The sequence below is a fragment of the Amblyraja radiata genome, chromosome 22 (genome assembly GCF_010909765.2).
Source record: "Amblyraja radiata isolate CabotCenter1 chromosome 22, sAmbRad1.1.pri, whole genome shotgun sequence".
NCBI lineage: Eukaryota > Metazoa > Chordata > Chondrichthyes > Rajiformes > Rajidae > Amblyraja > Amblyraja radiata.
In genome coordinates, this window is record NC_045977.1 from 18,011,219 (window position 1) to 18,033,102 (window position 21,884).

The 21,884-nt window shown below is 47.5% G+C and overlaps 1 protein-coding gene across 9 annotated transcripts in view; it reads left to right on the top strand.

The window, feature by feature from the left end:
- The first annotated feature begins 17,671 nt into the window (after nt 1–17,671).
- The window catches only part of caskin1 (CASK interacting protein 1), a 398,894-nt gene continuing 394,681 nt past the window's right edge, over nt 17,672–21,884 (top strand). For 8 of the 9 annotated variants that reach the window (XM_033040506.1, XM_033040507.1, XM_033040509.1 and 5 more), the window contains exon 1: nt 17,672–18,265. In XM_033040506.1, the coding sequence (XP_032896397.1) occupies nt 18,172–18,265 (94 nt within the window). In that variant the 5' untranslated portion in view covers nt 17,672–18,171. The remainder of the gene's footprint in view (nt 18,266–21,884) is intronic. The other variant, XM_033040512.1, reaches the window with a different exon arrangement.

Below are 21,884 nucleotides of genomic sequence, written 5' to 3' on the forward strand. Positions count from 1 at the left end.
TTAAGCTGGAAAGGGTCCAGAGGAGATTTACGAAGATTTTGCCAGGACTCAGAGCTAGCAAGAGGTTGAGCAGGCTAGGACTTTATTCCTTGGAGCTTAGGAGGATGAGGGGTGATCTGATAGAGGTGTACAAGATCATGAGAGGAATAGATAGGATAAAAAAAAGTCTACCCAGAGTAGGGGAAGCAAGACTTAGAGGACATAGGTTTAAGGTGAGCGGGGACTGATTTAATAGGAACCCGATGGGCAACTTTTGCAACTTGGTAGGTACGTGGAACACGCTGCCAGAGGAGGTCTTTTTGTCCAGAGATGAGTTACACCAGCATTTTGTGTCTATCTACAGTGTACAGATTCAGGATAAAGGGAATAACGTTTGGTGCAAGATAAAGTCTAGCAAAATCCGATCAAAAGTAGTCCAAGGATCTCCAATGAGGTAGATGTTAACTCAGGACTGCTCTCTAGTTGGTGAGAGGACAGTTTAGTTTCTTGAGAACAGCTGGAAAGAAACAGTCCCTGAATCTGGAGGTGTGTGTTTTCAAACTTCTGTACCACTTACATAGAAACATGGAAAATAGGTGCAGGAATAGGCCATTCAGCCCTTCGAGCCAGCACCTCCATTAAATATGATCACGGCTGATCATCGAAAATCAGTACCCCGTTCCTGCTTTTTCCCCATATCCCTTGATTCCGTTAGCCCTAAGAGATAAATCTATTCCAAAGGGTGGCGCCAGCAATGGCTGCCTCGCCAGCAGTCTGGGACGTCCTTTCTACTGTTTTTTTATTATTTTAAGTATGTTTAAAAGTATGTTTTAGTGTTTCTTGTTTTGTTTTATGTGGGTGGGGGGGGAATCGGGGAAAACCTTTTTCAATCACTTACCTCGACGGAGATTCGATTTATCTCCGTATTGAATCTCCGTTTCCCCCCCTGCGGCCTACAACGTGGAGTGGTGCGGCCTTTCCTGGAGACCGGCCTAGTGGACTTTAACATCGGGAGCTGCGATTCTTTGCCGAGGATTGCGGATAGCAGAGACCGGCCTGTGGACTTTAACATCGTCTCAGGTAAGAAGCGGCTGGCTCGGGAGCGTCATGCCGCGGTGTGCTCCAATCCGTCCCGATGTCGGAGTTTCCATCATCCCGACGCGAGGGCTTCGGTCATCGGACCGTCGGCAGCTGGTGACTGCGGAGGGCCCATCAGCCCCGACCACGGGTGAACAAAGAGGAAGACAATTGAACTTTATTACCTTCCATCACAGTGAGGAATGTGGATTCCGCTGTGGTGGATGTTTGTGTTCAACTTTATTTAATGTGGCTGTGTGTCTTGTTGCTTTTTACTTAGTATGGCTGTATGGTAGCTCAAATTTCACTGTACCTTAATTGGTACATGAGACAATTAAATTGAATCTTGAATCTTAACTCTTGAAAACATCCAGTGAATTGGCCTCCAGTGCCTTCTGTGGCAGAGAATTCCACATTCACAACTTTCTGGGTGAAAAGGTTTTTCCTCATCTCAGTCCTAAATGGCCTACCCCTTATTCTTAAACCATGACCCCTGGTTCTGGACTCCCCCCAACATCTGGAACATTTTTCCTGCATCTAGCCTGTCCAATCCCTTACCTGATGGGAGAGGGGAAAAGTGGGAATGGCTGGGGTGCACTTTGTTGTTAATTGTGCTGGTGGCCTTGCCAAGGCTGCGGGAAGTGTAGATGGACTCAATGGAAGGAAGGCTGGTTTGTGTGTTTGTCTGACCTGTGTGATTGTCTCTTGGGCGCCTCTTCCACCTCAAGGCATGGATGCTGCGGTCAGGCTTGGAGTTTCATGGGCCACTGTAGGCCACAAAAAGTATGAGCAGCCATGGGAATAGTACAGAGACGGAGCAAGCGAGGGAGTTGGGTATGCTTGGCCAAGGAAAGAATTCCACATTTTGTAGTCAAGAGGAGAGAAGAAGGTGTACCCAGGGTGAGACTGGTCCTTGATTATGCTAGTGGCCTTGCCCTTTGTCAGAAGTTGGAATCAGGATTTTACAGGCCAAACGGTGAGATTGTGATGATTTAGTTCAGCATTATTAAGATCTGCTGTCAGCGTCACTGTACCTCAAAGAATGATAGAGTCTCCCCAGAGTTACGAAAGCCAACCTATCTGAAAAGGATGACTTCAAACTATGGGCACGTGTACATAATTGTCGCCTTAAGAGGGACCAGGGATCGGAATAATTTGTTTTGGTTTCTTAATGGATATGTGTGAGCCTTTGTTAGTTAAAGAGGGAAGAAAGTACCTCAGGGAGGGGTGGGGGATTGTGTTAAGATTGTAAGGCAAGTATAAGGTGAGTATGAAGAAACCATTTATGAACTCGGTACAAAAGGCAGAACAGTTCTTCCACACTGCTGGCAGCCGGGAAAGATGACTGCTGCACGATTGTTTAAGAGCTGTAAAGGAAAAGCATTCACGAATACAGGCAGCTAGGGGTGAATAATGCAGATTGAAAGGTTAGATTAACCTCAGCTTTTATTGATTACCTCCTGATTCTGGAGATTGTGGAAACAATGTTGAGGTTCCATTTCATTCTCAAGCGCAGGGTAATTATTTATAACGCATCCTTTAAAAAAAATCTCATTCATGGCATGTGGGCATCTCTGCCAAGACCAGTACATCATATGTACCAACAACAGAACAACAAGATCTGAAGGTCTGAAGAAGGGTCTCAACCCGAAACGTTGCCTATTTCCTTCGTTCCATAGATGCTGCCTCACCCGCTGAGTTTCTCCAGCATTTTTGTCTACCTTCGATTTTCCAGCACCTGCAGTTCCTTCTGAAACAAGATCTTTACTGACAGCAGCTTAACAGGCCTGTAAACACAAGATGGGTGGACATTGGAACAATATATACACTTTCTAGAGTCTTACTCACAATGTATTTTGAAGACCAAAGGAATAGCAATTGCCGGAATCTTGAGTAAAACACAAAGTACTGGAGTAACTCAGTGGGTCAGACAGAATCTGTGAAAGGAGTGGATAGGGGACGTTTCGAGTCAGGCCACTTCTTCAGGTTAAGGGAAAAAGGTGATGTTTTGGATCGGGACCCTTCATCAAACTGAGGGAATGGATAGGCGCCGTTTCGGGTTCGGTAGTTTCTCAAATTTGAGGGAATAGAGAGCAGACATTTCGGTTCAGGACTCTTCTTCAGACTGGGAGTTCTGTGAGACCCTCTCTCACTGCTCCCCCTCTGTGATTACTACTGCTTCCTGCTCTTTGCCAATGTTCTGACCCAGACTCGCTACCACAGCCATGTGTGTTCCCTCAGTCTGAAGAAGGGTCCCGACTCAAAATTCATCTCTTCATCCCCACTACAGAGTGTTCTGAATGTTGTTTTCAGTGTTCAAAAAAGCATAACGAAACAGACCTTGTTACTAAAGTTCATGTTCATGTTATAGGAGCCAATTAGGCCATTTGACCCATCGAGTCTACTCCGCCATTCAATCATGGCTGATCTATCTTTCCCTCCCTACCCCATTCTCCTGCCTTCTCCCCATTACCCTTGACACTGGTACTAATCAATCTCTATTTAAAAAATTCCCCATGTCTTGGCCTCCACAGCCGACTGATTGTTGCCAGAAGCTTGTGTCCTTTTCAGGATGGACGATGACAGCGATGTCAACATTTGAAACATGGAAGATGGACACGAAGGAAGAAGGCATCAAGCCTATACACTCACATCTCTTTCAGGGATTACCACCCTAGAAAGGTAAAAGTTTAAAAAAAAAATTCAGGATAATGTACAGGCTGCAATCTATTTTTCCAGACTTTCAACATGTACGATTAATAATGTATTCCTTTTAAATTATTATTTAGTATCAAGGGAGCTAGTTGCTAATGCTCTAACCAGGGAAACAGTCTGATTTACAGGCAGTGATGAAGTCTGTATCGTCTCGGGTTCGATCAGTGGAGTGCTTCCAGCTTTCACTTCATCACTGGTCACTCTTGCTCAATGGCCATGTGATGATGTTTGCCTTGTGTAGCTGGTTATGCCATTCACCCGCTGGCTGTCGTGAGAGCAGTCTGCAGAGCCAACAGAAGCCTAGAGTCAGACACTGAGAGTCAGGTCTCCTGCCCCACCATGGAATCCACTGTCAATGATCCCTTTTAGGACCAGTTTTGAGTCCACATTGACAAGCTCAAGGCATAGCTTGTCAAACTTCTCAGGAGTAAGTGTTGGAAGGAACAGCAGATGCTGGTTTACACCGAAGATAAAGACAACATGCTGGAGTAACAGTGGGAGAGGCATCATCTCTGGAGAGATGGAATGGGTGACATTTCGAGTTGAGACCCTTCAGAATGAGAACATAGAAACATAGCAAATAGGTACAGTAGGCCATTTGGCCCTTCAAGCCAGCACCGCCATTCAATATGACCAAGGCTGATCATCCAAAATCAGTACCACGTTCTGGCTTTTTCCCCATATCCCTTGATCCCCTTAGCCCTAAGAGCTAAATCTAACTCTCTCTTGAAAACATCCAGTGAATTGGCCTCCACTGCCTTCTGTGGCAGAGAATTCCACAGATTCACAACTCTGGGTGAAAACGTTTTTCCTCATCTCAGTCCTAAATGGCCTACCCCTTATTCTTAAATTATGACCCCTGGTTCTGGACTGCCCCCAACATCGGGAACATTTTACCTGCATCTACCCTGTCAAATCCTCTAAGAATTGTATATTTCTATAAGATTGCCTCTCATCCTTCTAAATTCCAGCGAATACAAGCCTAGTTGACCCATTCTTTCATCATACATCAGTCCCGCCATCCCGGGAATTAACCTCGTGAACCTACGTTGCACTCCCTCAATAGCAATAATGTCCTCCTCAAATAAGGAGACCAAAATTACACACAATACTCCACACGTGGTCTCACCAGGGCCCTGTACAACTGCAGTAGGACCTCCTTGCTGCTAAACTCAAATCCTCTCGCAATGAAGGCCAACATGCCATTAGCTTTCTTCACTGCCTGCTGTACCTGCATGCTTACTTTCAGTGACTGATGTACAAGGACACCCAGGTCTCGTTGCACCTCCCCGTCTCCTAATCTGACACCATTCAGATAATAATCTGCCTTCCTGTTCTTGCCACCAAAGTGGATAACCTCACATTTATCCACATTATACTGCATCTGCCATGCTTCTGCCCACTCACCCAACCTATCCAAGTCACCCTGCAGCCTCATAGCATGCTCCTCGCAGCTCACACTGCCACCCAGCTTTGTGTCATCCGCAAACTTAGAGATGTTACATTTAATTCCCTCATCTAAATCATTAATATACATTGTGTACAACTGGGGTCCCAGCACCGAGCCTGACCCGATGAGTTACACTTTGTGTCCTTTTAAGCTCACCCCATTTGCCTGTGGTTGTCCAACATCCCTCTTTGCTATTTGTTAATCTTTCCTATCTATGTACCTATCCGTGTCTTTTAAATGCTGTTATAGTGCCTGCCTCACTCCTACCTCTGGCAGCTCGTTCCATGTACCCACCATCCTTTGAGTGAAAAGGATGCCCCTCAGGTTCCTGTTAAATCTTATTTCCTTACCCTGGCTAAAAGACTCAGTTCATTCACCTTATCTATTCCACTCATAATTATATACACCTCAATAAGATCACATCTCAGCTTTCTGGGCTCCAAGGAAACAGGCCATACAGCTGAACTCACTCATGCCGACCAAGGGCCCCATCTAAACAAATCACATGTGTCTGTGTTTGGCCCATTTCCCTCCAAACCTTTCTTGTCCATGCACCACCACCACTACCAGAATCATGAACAGCTTCAACGTTGAGAAATAAATTATTCAACAACAACAGAATCTGTAAGTACTTATCCTGGTCTTTATCTGGCAGTTCTCAACATCATTTAGAGAATATGGATGTTATTTTACTTACTAATTCTCCACCAGGCAAAGATGCCCGGGGTTATGGGGAGAAGGCAGGAGAATGTGGTTAGGAGGGAGAGATAGATCAGCCATGATTGAATGATGGAATAGATCTGATGGGCCGAATGGCCTAATTCTTCTCCAACATATGAACAGACCATTTCAGAATTATGGGGTGGCACAGTGGCGCAGCGGTAGAGTTGCTGTCTTAATTTAAAGTAGATATGTGGGACAAGTTATGATTACATGGATGGTGTTGGGTGCCTGGAACGCATTGCCTGGGGTGGTGGTGGAGGCAGATACGACAGTGGGGTTCTGGAGGCTTTTAGATATTCTCATGGAAGTGCAGGGAATGCAGGGATATGGATCATGTTCAGGCAGAGGAGATTAGTTTAACTTGGCACTATGTTCTGTATGGATGACACAGTGGGGCAGTGATAAAGCTGCTGTCTTACAGCGCCAGAGACTCGGGTTCGATCTTGATTCCAGGTGCTGTCTGTGCGGTGTTTGCACGTACACCCTGTGACCGTGTGGGCTTCCCCAGGGGTGCTCAGGTTTCCTTGCACACACCAAAGACGTGCAGGTTTGTAGGTTAATTGTCTTCTGTAAATTGCCCCAGGTGTGTAGGGAGTGGGTGCAAAAGTGGGGATATCATAAAACTGGTGAGTGGGGGACTGTTGTCCCTCTAAACTAAATGTAAACTTTAGTAATCAATGGTTCTTTACATTCACGAATGCACAGCACAGTGAAATTATTTTTGCATAACTCTCAAATACACAGTCGCCATATTTTGCAGCCATTTACAACGAAAATGAAAAAGTCCAAATTCCAACATATTTTTGTATTGGCGCATACTAGCACGAGGCAGCGCGGTGGTGCAGCGGTAGAGTTGCTGCCTTACAGCGCCAAATACCCAGTTTCGATCCTGACTACGGGCGCTGTCTGTACGGAGTTTGTACATTCTCCCTGTGACCACGTCGCTTTTCCCCGGGGGCTTCGGTTTCCTCCCACATTTCAAAGATGCACAGGTTTATAGGTTAATTGGCTTTGGTAAAGATTGTAAATTGTCCCTGGTTTGTAGGATAGCGCTAATGTTAGCTGGTCGGCGCTGACTCGGTGGGCCTGTTTCCGTGCTGTATCTCTAAACCAAACCAAACTAAACTAAAATCGCTGCTACTATCCAAGAAGCATTCTGAAATCAATGGAATTTTGCAAGACGACAAGCAAAGTGATCACATGCAGTGCAGTGTGTTAGCACAGTGAGTGATCTGAGCTATTTTTATGTTGGCATATTCGATGGATACTTGGGTCCAACTACGCAGGAGCAAAACGAATGCAACAATGTGCGTGCAACATCTGAGCTGTGTCCAAGGAAGAAACTCCATGTTCAATGATTCAATGGTGTTTTGTAGTCACATGTGCAATTGCAGTGAAATTCTTACACATATATACACCCACGGGCGTCGCCTTGTTTTGGCGCCATTTCCAAAGGTCAAAGTCCGGTCTGCCAGTGCGCTCGGTCCAGGTAAGCCCCAAGGTCTTCCTCCGTCGGCCTCTGCCGGCTCGGCCCACCAACCGTCATCCCTCACCTCGCCCGGCCAACTTTGTGTCCTGGGGCTGCCTCCTGCAGCAGACCTTGAAGGCGCTGGAGGCATTACCTTTACCGGGATGGCGGGACTGTCATATGCTGAGAGAATGGAGAACCAGGCTTGTATACTCTGGAGTTTAGAAGGATGAGAGGGGATCCCATTGAAACATATAAGATTGTTAAGGGCTTGGACACACTAGAGGCAGGAAACATGTTCCCGATGTTGGGGGAGTCCAGAACCAGGGGCCACATTTTAGGAATAAGGAGTAAGCCATTTAGAACAGACACGAGGAAACACCTTTTCTCACAGAGAGTGGTGAGTCTGTGGAATTCTCTGCCTCAGAGGGTGGTAGAGGCAGGTTCTCTGGATGCTTTCAAGAGAGACCTAGATAGGGCTCTTAAAAATTACGGAGTCAGGGGATATGGGGAGAAGGCAGGAACGGGGTACTGATTGTGGATGATCAGCCATGATCACATTGAATGATGGTGCTGGCTCGAAGGGCCAAATGGCCTTCTCCTGCACCTATTGTCTATTACCTCGGTTCACCCTCCTACCGGCCCTTGCCCCTCACGTCTGCCCCCTCCAGCAGCTCCACGGCCCGCCGAGCCTTTGGGCGTGTTCCGTGGTCCACCGAGCCTTCCATGTCCTCAGTCTCGTGAAATTAGGAGACCTCTAGACATCATAAACTGCTGAAGACTTTGACACCCTGCGGTTAATTTCTCCTGTTAATCTCTAACAAGCAGGCAGCATCCCAGTTGAAAGCAAACTTGTGTTTGAAAGATCAAATATTTACATTTGGCACAAGTTTAAAATTATTTGCCAAGTTAAAGGTGCAAGTTTCACCAACTATAAAGCCTTTTAATTTGTTATACTCAAAATTGTGGAAATAAATCAGATACGCTACATAAATAAAACAGGATTCATGCCAAGTATTTTAAAAACCCTGGCTGTTGACATTCAATATCTGAAATAATGGAAATGATTTCAGAGAAACGAGGCATGGAAATATTTGGAGAATCTGAACCTCGCAATTTGATCCAACATTTGCCATGTGATGAGCAGTCAAGCATGTTCGATAATCCTAGAATCACAGAGAGTCTCTGAGAGAAAGAGAAGGCTATTCAGCCTGTCATGTCCGTATTAATTGGGAAGGAGCCATACAAATAACATGGCAAAGTGGCGCAGCTGATAGAGGTTCTGCTTCACAGCGCCAGAGGCCTGGGTCTGATCCTGACCTCAGGTGCTGTCTGTGTGGAGTTTGCACGTTGTTCCTGTGACCAGGAGGATTTCCTCCAGGTGCACTGGTTTCCTCCCACATCACAAAGGCATGCGGGTTTGCAGGTTGATTTGCCTCTGAATGAATATTTGTGACCGCCTTCAGCGAGGGCGTCTCACAGCGCCAGAGCCCCGGGTTTGATCCTGACATTGGGTTGCCGTCTGTGTGGAGTTTGCACGTTCTCCCTGTGACTGCGCGGGTTTCCTCCATGTCGGGCGAGCCAGGCTTGCCGTTGGAATGTGGCCGCGGCTGAGCAGGAGACCCGTCACCGCGCACGGCACACCGAGTCCATACAGACCATCCATCAACTGTTCACACTGGTTCTATGTTATCCCCTCTCATAGATCTTGGCCACTTCCTACACACCAGGGGCAATTCACAGTCCAGTTAACCTACCAGCCCACACGTCTTCGAGGTGCAGAAGGAAACTGGGATGCTCACAGGGAGAACATGCAAACTCCACGCAGGCAGCACCCGAGGGCAGGATCGAACCCGGATCTCTGACTCTGCGAGGCAGCGGCTCCACCAGCAGCGCCACTGTGCCACCCCTAGTGCCGATGTTTTGGCAGGAGTTAGTCCCGTTCCCATTCCGACATCTGATCGTTATCCCTGGCACCAGTCAAGAGAAAAGATGAGAAAACCTCGAAGCTTTCCTATGACTTTAGACCTGCTCTTGCATTGAATTCAATGGTGAATTGTTCTGGTTGGGGCTGCTGAGATGTGTAAAACTCCTGATAACTTGCTACGCACAATTGTGCCGTCGCTGGCATCTTAATGGAAAATCCCTGCTGTATTATTAATGCAGTGATGGTGTTAAAGGCAGCATCTGTTTGCATGGAAGATATCAGCCACAGATCTTGGCCAAGAAGACTGATAATGTTGATAGAATGCAGGACTATGTTACCCTGTAAATGCCCATTATTAATCTTTTCATTTCAAAAATAAACTTCATTCTGAATTTTAAAAATATATACAAAACAAAAACTGTGCAAAAATTCTTCATACATTCTCAGTCGATACAATCAATATACTGGGGCTATACATTCACTGAATATATAGTGCAAACACCACTGTGTATCACATCATAGACATAGTGTCTGCATCTATTTAGTTTATTTAAGAGATACAGTGTGGAAACAGGCCCTTTGGCCCACCGAGTCCCTGCGGACCAACGACCTCTTACACCAGCACTATTCTATACACTAGCGAAAATTTACAATTTTACTGAAGCCAATTAATCTACAAACCTGTACGTCTTTGGAATGTGGGAGGAAACCAGAGCACCCGGATAAAACCCACGCTGTCACAGGGCGAACGTACAAACTCCGTACAGAGAGCACCCGCAGTCAGGATCAAACCCAGGTCACTGGCATTGTAAGGCAGCAGCTCTACCACTATGCCACTTTATACGAAACACTTCCCACTCATGAGGCCCCATGGGGTGATATTCATTCCCCTGTTTGAGGGGTGTCCCCACCAGACAGTGCCCTTCAATGTCCAGCAGTGGAAGGACCCTAGACTGTGGTCCTCCCCCACAGAGCCTTGGCGTTGGCTGCACCGAGCTTCAGTGCGTCCCTCAGCACATACTCCTGCAGTCTGGAGCGGGCCAGTGGGCAACATTCCCCGACGGACATCTCTCTGGGCTCAAAGACCAACAGGTTGAGTGCAGACCAAAGAGCGTCTTTCACCCAGTTGATGGTCTTCCAGCAGCGCTTGATGTCCGCTTCCTAATGTGTCCCCGGCAACAACCCATAAATCAGGGAGTTTGTTTATTTATTAGGAATCTCTTCATCGCTAAGATCCTTTTTTTTTTAACTGATTGTGTTGCAATGTGTTGAAGGTATTTTCCTTACCGCCTCAATTGCACTAGGGTGAGAGAGGCAATGTGCTCTCTGTAGCTGAATTTAGCTAAACTGTAACCATGGTGACAGCCTGTGCATAGCATTATTTTAACAGCTAATAAATTATACCTTATCCACCGTGTTGCTTTATCCACCTTGTCAAATGCTGGAGAAATGTTCATCCTCAAGGATGAACTGGGAGGCTGAAAGTGGAATGTGAGACATAAAAGGCTTCCCTTGTCCCTGGCAATCTATCTTCAGTGTGAACAGAGCACAAAATGGCACCTCACTTGAATGTTAAATGCTTCCTGACAATTAAAAGCAACACTTCCAAAAGATGCTGGTGTTGTTTGCAACTTGAGTAACAACGTGCATTTATATTCATAATAATCGTAATCATAAACGTGATTTATTGTTTTGCAACCTACGAGGAATTTGGTTTGCCATACACTCATACCAATAAAGCAACAAGACACATAAAATTTGACATAAACATCCACCACAGCGGCTCCTCTACATTCCCCACTGCGATGGAAGGCAATGAAGTCTAATCTTCTTTCCTCCTTTTAAGTCTCGAAGATTATTTTTGTCACCGTTGTACATCAATTGCCAATTCTTAGTTGCCTTTGAGAAGGCGCTTTCTCCATCCACCTATAGAGCTGTTGGACGTACAACGTTTACCAGAAGGCAGTGGTTCAATGTGTAGGAAGGAACTGCAGGTGCTGGTTTATACCGAAGATTAAACACAAAAATTGCTGGAGTAACTCAGCGGATCAGGCAGCAACCCTGGAGAAAATGAATAGGTGACGATTCGGGTCAGAACTTTTCCTGTCTGAAGAAGGGTCCCGACCCGAAATGCCACCTCGTCTTTTTTTTCAGAGATGCTGCCTGAGCTATTGCTGAGTTGTGTCTGCTTCAATGGTTCTTTATTATCACGTGTGCTAATGTACAGTGAAACTCTTTTTGCATACATATCAGTAGGAATATTGCCGTACACAAGTACAATGACTGAGCTAGATAGAGAGAACTCTCTCAAGAGAGAGCTAGATAGGGCTCTTAAAAATAGCGGAGTCAGGGGATATGGGGAGAAGGCAGGAACGGGGTACTGATTGGGAATGATCAGCCATGATCACATTGAATGGCGGTGTTGGCTCGAAGGGCCGAATGGCCTACTCCTGCATCTATTGTCTATTGACTGGTCAGACCGCAGTTAGAGTATTGTGAGCAGTTTTGGGCTCCACATCGGAGGGAGGATGTGCTGGTGTTGGAGAGGGTCCAGAGGAGGTTTACGAGAATGATCCCTGGAATGATTAGGTTAACATATGATGAGTGGTTACCTACTCGCTGGAGTTTAGAAGGATGAGGGGGTACGTCATTGAAACTTACCGAATAGTGAAAGGCCTGGATAGAGTGAATGTGGAGAGGATGTTTCCACTAGTGGGAGAGTCTAGGATCAGAGGCTATAGCCTCAGAATAAAAGGACGTACCTTTAGAAAGGCGAAGAGGTGGAATTTCTATAGTCAGAGAGTGGTGAATCTGTGAAATTCATTGCCTAAGACGGCTGTGGAGGCCAAGTCGATGGATATTTTTAAAGCGGATGGTGGTAGAGGCAGCTAAGATAGTGGCATTTAAGACGTTTTTAAGATAAGCACTTGGATATGCAGGGAATGGAGTGATATGAATTATGTACAGATTCTTGATCAAGGGTTATGGGGAGAAGGCAGGAGAATGGGGTTGAGAGGGAAAGATACTGTAGATCAGCCATGATTGAATGACGGAGTAGACTTGATGGGCCAATTTTTCCCAGGGTGGGAATGTCAAGGACGAGACGGCAAAACTTTATGGTGCGAGGGGCGAAGTTTAAAGGAGATGTGCGGAGCAAGTTTTTTTTTACACAGAGAGTGAAGGGGTGAGTGCCTGGAACATGGTTCTAGGGGTGCTGGTGGTGGAGAGAGCTAAGATTGTGGCAATTAAGAATTTTTTACGATAAGCACTTGGATATGCAAGGAATGGAGTGATATGAATGATGTACAGACAGATTGGAGTTGGTCTTGGCATCAGGTTGGCACACACATTGTGTGGAAAAAGTTTTCAACACAGAGAGTGGTGTGTACCTGGAACGCGCTACCAGGGGTGGCGGTGGAGGCAGATACGATAGTGGCGTTGAAGAGAATTTTAGAATGGCACATGGATATGCAGGGAATGGAGGGATATGGATCAAGTGCATGCAGAGGAGATTAGTTTACCTTGGCTTCATATTCGGCACGGACCGTGTGGGTCAAAGAGCCTGGTCTTTTGCTGCCGTGTTTGTGTTGTCTGTTTGCACATTTACAACAAACATCATGAGGAATGTCACGGGTTGTTAGTGACCAAGCAAGAGAAGTTGGCAAAGGGAGCAGCCCTTCACATTGTGCCACCAAAACAGAATATATCTGCCCAAAAAAACCCATGCCAGTCAGCCCCGACCGACCCTGCAACTCCGACCCAGGGTCGTCGCCAGGACAACGGGCCTTCATGGCCATGTCAAGACTACACAACTTTAACAACTTTGGACTTTATTCCTACATAATGGCACTGGAAACATTCTGTTTAGTTTCGACATACAGCGTGGAAACAGGCCCTTCAGCCCACCGAGTCCATGCCGACCATCAATCACCCCGTACACTAGTTTTATCCTACACACTGGGGCCAATTTACAGAAGCCAATTAACCTACAGAGTCTTTGGAATGTGGAAGGAGACTGGAGCACCTGGAGAAAACCCACACGGTCACGGGGAGAACGTACAAACTCCGTACAGACGGTCATCTGTAGTCAGGATTGAACCCGGGTCTCTGGTGCTGTGAGGCAGCAACTCTACCAGCTGCGTCACCCTGCCATCTACACTCTTCACTCGCTTGGCCTCTGCATCACAGCAACTGGCAACATGACGTCTGGATGGATGATCACAGCTGAAGGAGGATTCTAATGCCACATCTTTGTGTAACTCTGGCAACTCTTGTGTACTGTCTCAATGTAATCTCATATTCCTAAATTCTTGTGCTTCAGTAATATTGTGCTTACGTGAACTAAGATTCCGACTGAACTATATGAAGGAGCTTCACTGTACCTAGATATACGTGGCAATAAAGAACCATTGATCATTGATACATCCTTGTAATCACAACCTTCCAAGTCCCATGGTGAATGGATCACTGTAGGATCTGCTAGTTGGCTAATGCATTTAGCAAATGGGCACCACTTAAGGGTGGCACGGTGGCATATTGGTAGAGTGTCTGGCTTACAGAGCCCGAGATCCGGGTCAGACCCTGACTATGGGGGCTGTCTGGATGGAGTTTGTACATTCTCCCTGTGACCTGTGCGGGTTTCCCTTGAGATGACCCAGTTTCCTCCCACACCCCAATGATGTACAGGTTTTGTAGGTTAATTGGCTTGGTATAAATATAAATTGTCCCTAGTGTGTGTAGGATAGTTTTAGCGTACGGAGATCGCTGGTCGTCATGGACTCAGCGGGCCGAAGGGCCTGCGCTGTATCTCTGAACTAAACTGAAAGGTAATGGGAGACAGAGTTAAATGAGAAGCTGGTAAAGCCAGTGTACTCGATTATTACGAGTTAGGAGGGAGATGATTCCCCCAAAAAAGAGTGTTTCCCACATGGGATGGATACATGCCCTGTACTGGGGCAGCAAGCTGGCAAAATTACAATAATACAGATCATTGTTTGAAACCCTGGTACGTTTTCTCTTCGTTCATTGATCCAAACCCTCCAAACCTGCTTACATTTAATTACATAATAATCCTATCAACACAAAGAGCTAAACTAACCATGAAGATGTGCCATCAGAATCCTCTTTAAGCTGTGATCATCCACCCAGGAGTCATGTTGCCAGTTGCTGTGATATAGACGACAAGAGAGTCAAGAGTCAAGATGGTACAGTGGCGCAGGGGTAGAGTTGCTGCCTCACAGCGCTAGAGAACCGGGTTCAATCTTGACCACGGGAGCTGTCTGTACGGAGTATGCACGTTCTCCCCGTGACCGCGTGGGTTTTCTCCGGGTGCTCTGGTTTCCTCCCACACTCCAAAGACATGTAGGTTTATTCATTGGCTTCTGTAAAAAGTGACTCTAGCATATAGGATAGAACAGGTGTATCTATAAACTAAAATAAAAAGCTAACGTGATAAAAAAGAAACTGCATATGCTGGCTTATATCAAAGATAGGTATACAGTGCTGGAGTAACCCAATGGGCCAGGCAGCGTCTCTGGAGAACATGGATAGGTGACGTTTCTGGTCGGGACCCCTCTACAGACTGATTGTAGAAGGGAGAGTGGGGGGTGGTGGGAGGGGCGGGGGGCTAGAAGCAAAGAGAAAACAGGACAGATCGGGGCCAGACAGATGGCCTCGTGAAGGAGGTTCCCTGATAGGCTGACAGTTGGCCTCACAATGCCATCCCTCAGGCTCTGTGCCCCAGGGGGCCTCCCTCAGCCGTCTTGCTAACACCTAGAGCCCCCCACTACTCCCCCCTCCCACCCCCACCCACCCCAGAGTGTGGGAGTGAGCCTCCAGCCCACTTACCGGCATCTTTGATTTCTTGCGTTGGTGAGGCCGCACTTGGAATATTCCAGTTCTGACCAATACCTTGGTCACCCTGCTATACGGAAGACGCCATTAACATGGAAAGAGTGCAGTAAAGAGTTACGAGGATGTGGCCAGGATTCGAGGGGACACTGAGATTTAGGGAGAGCTTGGGCTAGCTTGGCATTGCTCTCAATTTAAAAATAACGAACGAGAATACAGAATGTAGCCTTCTAAGAAAGCGATGTCGTTCCACAGACAAGCGACATGGTCACAGGTTATAAGAGTAGAATTAGGCCATTCGGCCCATCTAGTCTACTCCACCATTCAATCATGGCTGATCTCTGCCGCCTAATCCCATTTTTCTGCCTTCTCCCCATGAAACCCGTCCTAATCAAGAACTTGCCTATCTCTGCCTTCAAAATATCCACTGGCTTGGCCTCCACAGCCCTCTGTGGCAATATTCCACATATTAACTACCCTCTGACTAAAGAAGTTTCTCCTCACCTTATTTTTAAAAGAGCGCCCTTTAATTCTGAATGATTAAACATATAATACGATAGAGGGAAATTGTTCTGCCGACAATCATAACACACAAGGTATATGAAAACTTGAAATTAAAAGTGAAAAGAAAAAGACTATTGGCTGGCTGTCGTGAGCACAGCGCCTTCACCAGAACGAACGAACAAACAAACAAACACAGACATCCCCTGGACAGAGGATTCTAAAACTAGAGTGCTCCCCCCCACACTGGATCCCCCTTTGTTCTCCCACCGTCCCTCACGGAGGTCCCCCCACGCCGGGTCCCCATTGTCTTCAACCTCCTCCACCCCCTCACGATCATGAGATCCTCCCCCCACCCACCGCCACCGCCGAGGCTCCCACCGCCACCGCCGAGGCTCCCACCGCCACCGCCGAGGCTCCCACCGCCACCTCCGAGGCTCCCACCGCCACCTCCGAGGCTCCCGCTGCCACTGCCGCCGCTGAGACTCTCCAAGGCTCCTAAAACATAGGTGACAGAGCTGGTGAATAGCTGGTTGAGGGGGCGTTTGCTGCTATGGAATTGAGAAGTAACCGGGTGTTGAGCTGAATTGAAGAGCGGTGATAAAGTGAGAGGAGAACGAGTGGGGTTTTGATGGAACCACCAACCCCCATCAGCTGAGGGTCAATGAGAAATGCCAATGTAATTTCCTGCATAAATTTACATCCGGACCAGCTCGAGTGCAAAACGTGACTTTGGGCTTTGATCTGGAAGGTCCATTGCTGGATTGTAAGAGTACCGTAAAAATAAAGACACAAGTATTGCATGGTCTCTCACATGGTCTCTGACTGTAACCAAATCCCTACTGTAAAGCCCTTTGCATTGATTGAACCTTTCTCCTCTGCCGGGTAGTGTGCTTCCCTGGTCCTGATATAGATCCCAAGATAGGATTATACATATTATACACACACACACACACACACACACACACACACACACACACACACACACACACACACACACACACATATATATATAATATATGCAAATATATATTATGTTTAACCCTGAATATATAATATTGTATTTATATGTGTATGTATATACAACATTTGTATATACAAAACATATGTACAAAATATATGTAATATATATGTTGTGTATGTGTATAATACATACACACAAATAAACACACATACACATACAATCACATACTGTACATATATACTATGTGGACATGTTTTACACAAACATATATATATATACATATTTATTTAATACTCATAGTACTCAATTAAGACTGATTCCAGGGATATATATATATATATATAAATATATTTGTAAATATTATATATTGCATAGATTAGATGTATACATTATCTCGATAGTAGCCCTCCCTGTCTTTTCCGCTTATATATAAAATATTCTATATATTATATATAGAGGGGAGATGCATTAAACCTTGATGCTGTCTACACACACATACATATATAGCATCCTTGTGCTATATATACATCTATATCTATAGCACACGCGTACACACACACACGTATATATATATATGCTATTTATTTTTAGACACACACACACATATTTATATAGCATATACATATATATATATATATATATATATTCAGATTCAGATTCAATTTTAATTGTCATTGTCAGTGTACAGTACAGAGACAACGAAATGCATTATATATATATATGTGTGTGTGTGTGTGTGTGTGTGTGTATGTGTGTGTGTGTGTGTATGTGTGTATGTGTGTGTGTGTGTGTGTGTGTGTGTGTGTGTGTATGTGTATGTATACAAATAAATATATAAATATATAGAATATATAGAAATCTATGGAGAAGGCATAAAGCGATGTTTAAAGAACCTGCCCTGCAGCTCTTGTCGGCTTTGCAGTATTTCTTTAAGACTGCTGGCAGGAACAAGCGGGCCCGACCCTGCTCCTGTGCTGTTTGGTATGAGAGGGAGGTGATGTTTGGGTCCGTGTACAATCCCGCTCCACCATGCGGCAGAATAGCGGCACTGGGACTCTCTCCGGGAGAGTGAGTGGGAGAGTGAGTGAGGCGGCAGCAACTGCGGAGCGATGGGGCTGAGAGCGGGTGAAGGCACTGCTTCCTCCGCCTTTACCTAGTGCTCCCCCGGGCAAGGCAAGGGGCACAGAGCGGCGCTGCCCCCTTCCTGCTGATTCCGTCTCGTTGTGGCTGTGAAACTGGAGGCGAGGCGTTGCTGCTCCTGCCGCTGGTGCTGCTGCTGCTGCTGCTGCTGCTGCCAGTGACCTGCAGTGCTCGCTGTCTCTGTCTCCGTGCCCCTGTGCGCTGGCGCTGGCGAGCAGTGCATTCCTCCCTCCCTCCCTCCCTGCCCGTCTCTCGCTCACACCTCTCGCCAGCCGACCGGCGATGCATCGGATATAACGGCATCAGGGCAGCGGCAGCAGCAGCAGCAGCGCTCACACACACACACACACACACATATACACACACACACACCGGCCATGGGCAAGGACCAGGAATTACTCCACGCTGTCAAAAGCGAAGATGTGCCAGCGGCACAGAAGCTCCTGCAGCGGCCCAGACAAGGCAAAGCCAGTGAGTACCGTTTGCTGCTCGCTTTCGTGTGTGTGTGTGTGTGTGTGTGTGTGTGTGTGTGTGTTTGCATACATGTGTGTGTGTATGTATGAGATAGGGAGAGGGAGAGGGAGAGACAGACAGACAGACAGACAGATGCACACTCAGGGGAGAGGAAGAGTGTGCGTGAGAGAGAGAGAGAAAGAGATGCAGGGAGAGGGAGAGATGTCCAGTCGATGGGTGACCCTGAGAAAAGGGGAGGACACCAACCACTGAGAAGATGCTCTTCTCCCCCTTCACCCGTTCGACGTTTGCCGTTAATGTAGATGTCACCTCGAGAGCAACCCTCCCTCTCATTCCTTCTCTCTCTCCCCCCTCTCTCTCTCCCCCTTCCCCCTCCCCCTCCCCTCTCCCCCTCCCTCTCCCGCTCTCTCTCCCCCCCCTTCTCTCTCTCTCTCTCTCCCCCTTCTCTTTCTCTCTCTCTCTCTCTCTCTCTCTCCCTTCTCCTCTCTCTCTCTCTCTCTCTCTCTCTCTCTCTCTCTCTCTCTCTCGGTCCTTCTCTCTCTCTCTCTCTCCTCTCTCGTCTCTCTCTCTTCTCTCTCTCTCTCTCTCTCCCCCCGCCCCCCATTCTCTCTCCTTCTCTCTCTCTCTTCCCCCTTCCTCTCTCTCCCCCTCTCCCCTTCTCTTCTCCTCTCTCCCTTCTTCTCTCTCAGTCATCTCCATCTCTCTCTCGTCTCTCACTCTCCCCGTCTTCTCTGCTCCATCTCCCCCCTTCCTCTCTCTCTCCCCCCTTCTCTCCGGTCCTCCTCCCCCTTCTCTCCCTCTCTCCCCTCTCTCCCCTCTTCTCTCTTCAGTCACTCCCCCCTCTCTCCTCCCTTCTCTCCTTCTCCTCTCTCTCTCTCCCCTCTCTCTCGTCCCTTCTCCTCTCTCTCTCTTCCCCCTCTCTCTCTCTCCCTTCTCTCTCTCTCTCCCCTTCTCCCCCTCTCTCCCCCTCCTCTCTCCTCTCCCCCTCTCCTCTCCTCCTTCTCTCTCCTCTCCCCCCTCTTCTCCTCTCTCCCCCTTTCCACCTCTCTCCCTCCTCTCTCTCTCCCTCTCTCCTCTCTTTCTAACCCCCTCTCTCTCTCTTCCCTCTCCTCTCTCTCTCCCCCCCTCTCTCCTCCCTCCTCTCCTCTCCTCCCCCTCCCTCTCCTCCCCTCTCCTCTCCCCCTCGCCCTCTCTTCTCCCCTCTCTCCCTTCTCTCTCTCCCCCCATCTCTCTCTCCCTCCCCATCTCTCTCTCCCTCCCCATCTCTCTCTCTCTCCCCCCTCCTGTTTACCTGTGATGCAGCCCACTACATCCATTGCCATTCTCCCCAGTCTGGTTGCAGCGAGCAGTGTTTGCTGGCGTGTGGGTTGAATGCTGCTCCCACAGGGGATGAGTGAATCCCATCACGCCTTTGAATGCTGAGCTGTAAACCCTCTGTGTGGTGAATCTCGGCTGATATATTGGTGAGGGGGGGGGGGGGGGGGGGGGGGGGGGGGAGGCTGTGTTGTACATTGCTCCAGGTGTGTGAAGAATGGGTTGATGTTGGGCCCAACTTAATGATTTAGCTGTGTGATGCTGGACTCTGTGGGAGGTGAATCAATGCCCAGTGTGAACAGGTCATTAACATCATTGTACGGATGTGTGGCAGCAGGGATTACATTGGAACCCAGGCAACGAGGCGGGAGTGATAGGTGGAGCTCGTGGCCTCCCTAGTCTATCCACCATTCCGGAGACATCAGGTTCTCTTGATGAAAAAAGACACAAAGTGCTGGAGTAACTCAGCGGGTCGGGCAGCATGTGTAGGAAGGAACTGCAGCTGCCAGCTTTACACTGAAGATGGACACTAAATGCTGGAGTAACTCAGCGGGCCGGGCAGCATCTCTGCGGGAAAGGAATAGGTGACGTTTCGGGTGGAGACCCTTCTTCAGACTGAGAGTCATGGGAGAGGGAAACGAGAGATATGAAACCCGTTGAGTTACTCCAGCATTTTGGGTCAGGCAGCATCTCTGGAGAACACGAATAGGCGACGTTTTGGGTCGGGCCCCTTCTTCGTTTTAATTTGGGGTGGAAGGTGGGTGTGGGGGGGAGAGAGGGGAGCAGTGATGGGTGGATACAGGTGAGGAGCCTTGATTGGGGGATGAGTGGACAACATCCGTGAGAGGGAAACGTAGACAGAAAAGGAGACAGATGAGGAGGGGAACGTAGACCTAGAGGGAGGTGTATAAGTAGATGCGGAGTGGGGGGGGGGGGGGGGGGGAGGGAAAGAGGGGCGGGATAGTGGGAGAAATGGGAACGCATTGGGGTGGGTTTAAGGGGCTCGGGAAAGAGAGGGGGAAGGGGATATGATAAAGGAGGGGATGGATGGGTGCTCTGCCCACCAACCTCAAATCAACAGTGCCTCCTACTATAAGTTCAACATACTGTTCTTGGAGCAGAATTTGGCTATTGGATCTATCAAGTCTACTCCGCCATTCAATCATGGCTGACCTATCTCCCCTCTCAACCCCATTCTCCTGCCTTCTCCCCATAACCCCTGACACCAGTACTAATCAAGAATCTGCCAAACTCTTAAAAAAATATCCAGTGACATGTCCTCCACAGCCGTCTGTGGCAATGAATTCCACAGATTCACCGCCCTCAGGCTAAAGAAATTCCTCCCACTTTCTGAAGTTACGTCCTTTTAATCTGAGGCTGTGGCCTCTGGTCCTAGACTCTCCCACTGGTGGAAACATCCCCTCCACATCCACTCTATCCAGGCCTTTCACTGTTCGGTAAGTTAGTGAATCCTATTCTAGACGTGACTGTCGATTCGATCAGCTAGCAAGTGGGAGTTGATTACAAAGCTGCAGATCCGTTCATTAAATGCATTTGGCTGGTGGATCCCCTAAATGACAGAGCAATGTTCTAAATTTACATCGGATTCAAAGTCGAACCATTGCAATAAAAAGTGTTGTTTACGCACTAATAACAGGAATTTCAATAGGTTGGATAATTGATGCTTAGTTTAGTGATACAGCACGGAAACAGGCTCTTCAGCCCCCGGATCCACGCCGACCAGTGATCACCCCTGTACACTAGCACTACCTTACGCACTAGGGACAATTTACAATTTTTTAGCAAAGCCAAGTAACCTACAAATCTGTGCGTCTTTGGAGTGCGGGAGGAAACCGGAGCACCCGGGGAAAACCCACGCGGTCACAGGGAGAGCGTACAAACTCCGCACAGACAGCACCCATAGTCGGGATCGAACCCGGGACTCTGGCGCTGTAAGGCAGCAACTCTACTGCTGCGCCACCATGCTGCCCATGTCTGCACTGTGGTTACAAGTACTTAAGAAAGTCCATCTCTTTTTTTTAAATCCAAGACCTCATAGAGATCACAATAAACCTCTGGTGACTTGAGAATCGTTTGTTTATGAACTTGGGCGAATCATATTTCGCTTGGGTGTTTACAACCCAACAGTATGAACATCAAATTCTCTAAATGTATGTAACTTCTAATGACACTCCCCTCCCCCCTCGCCTCCTTCCTCCATCCTTGTCTTTTAACCAGTTCCACAGTTCACCACATTGTATCCCTCTTGAGATCCCCCCCGAGGCCATTAGTTGCCCGCTCT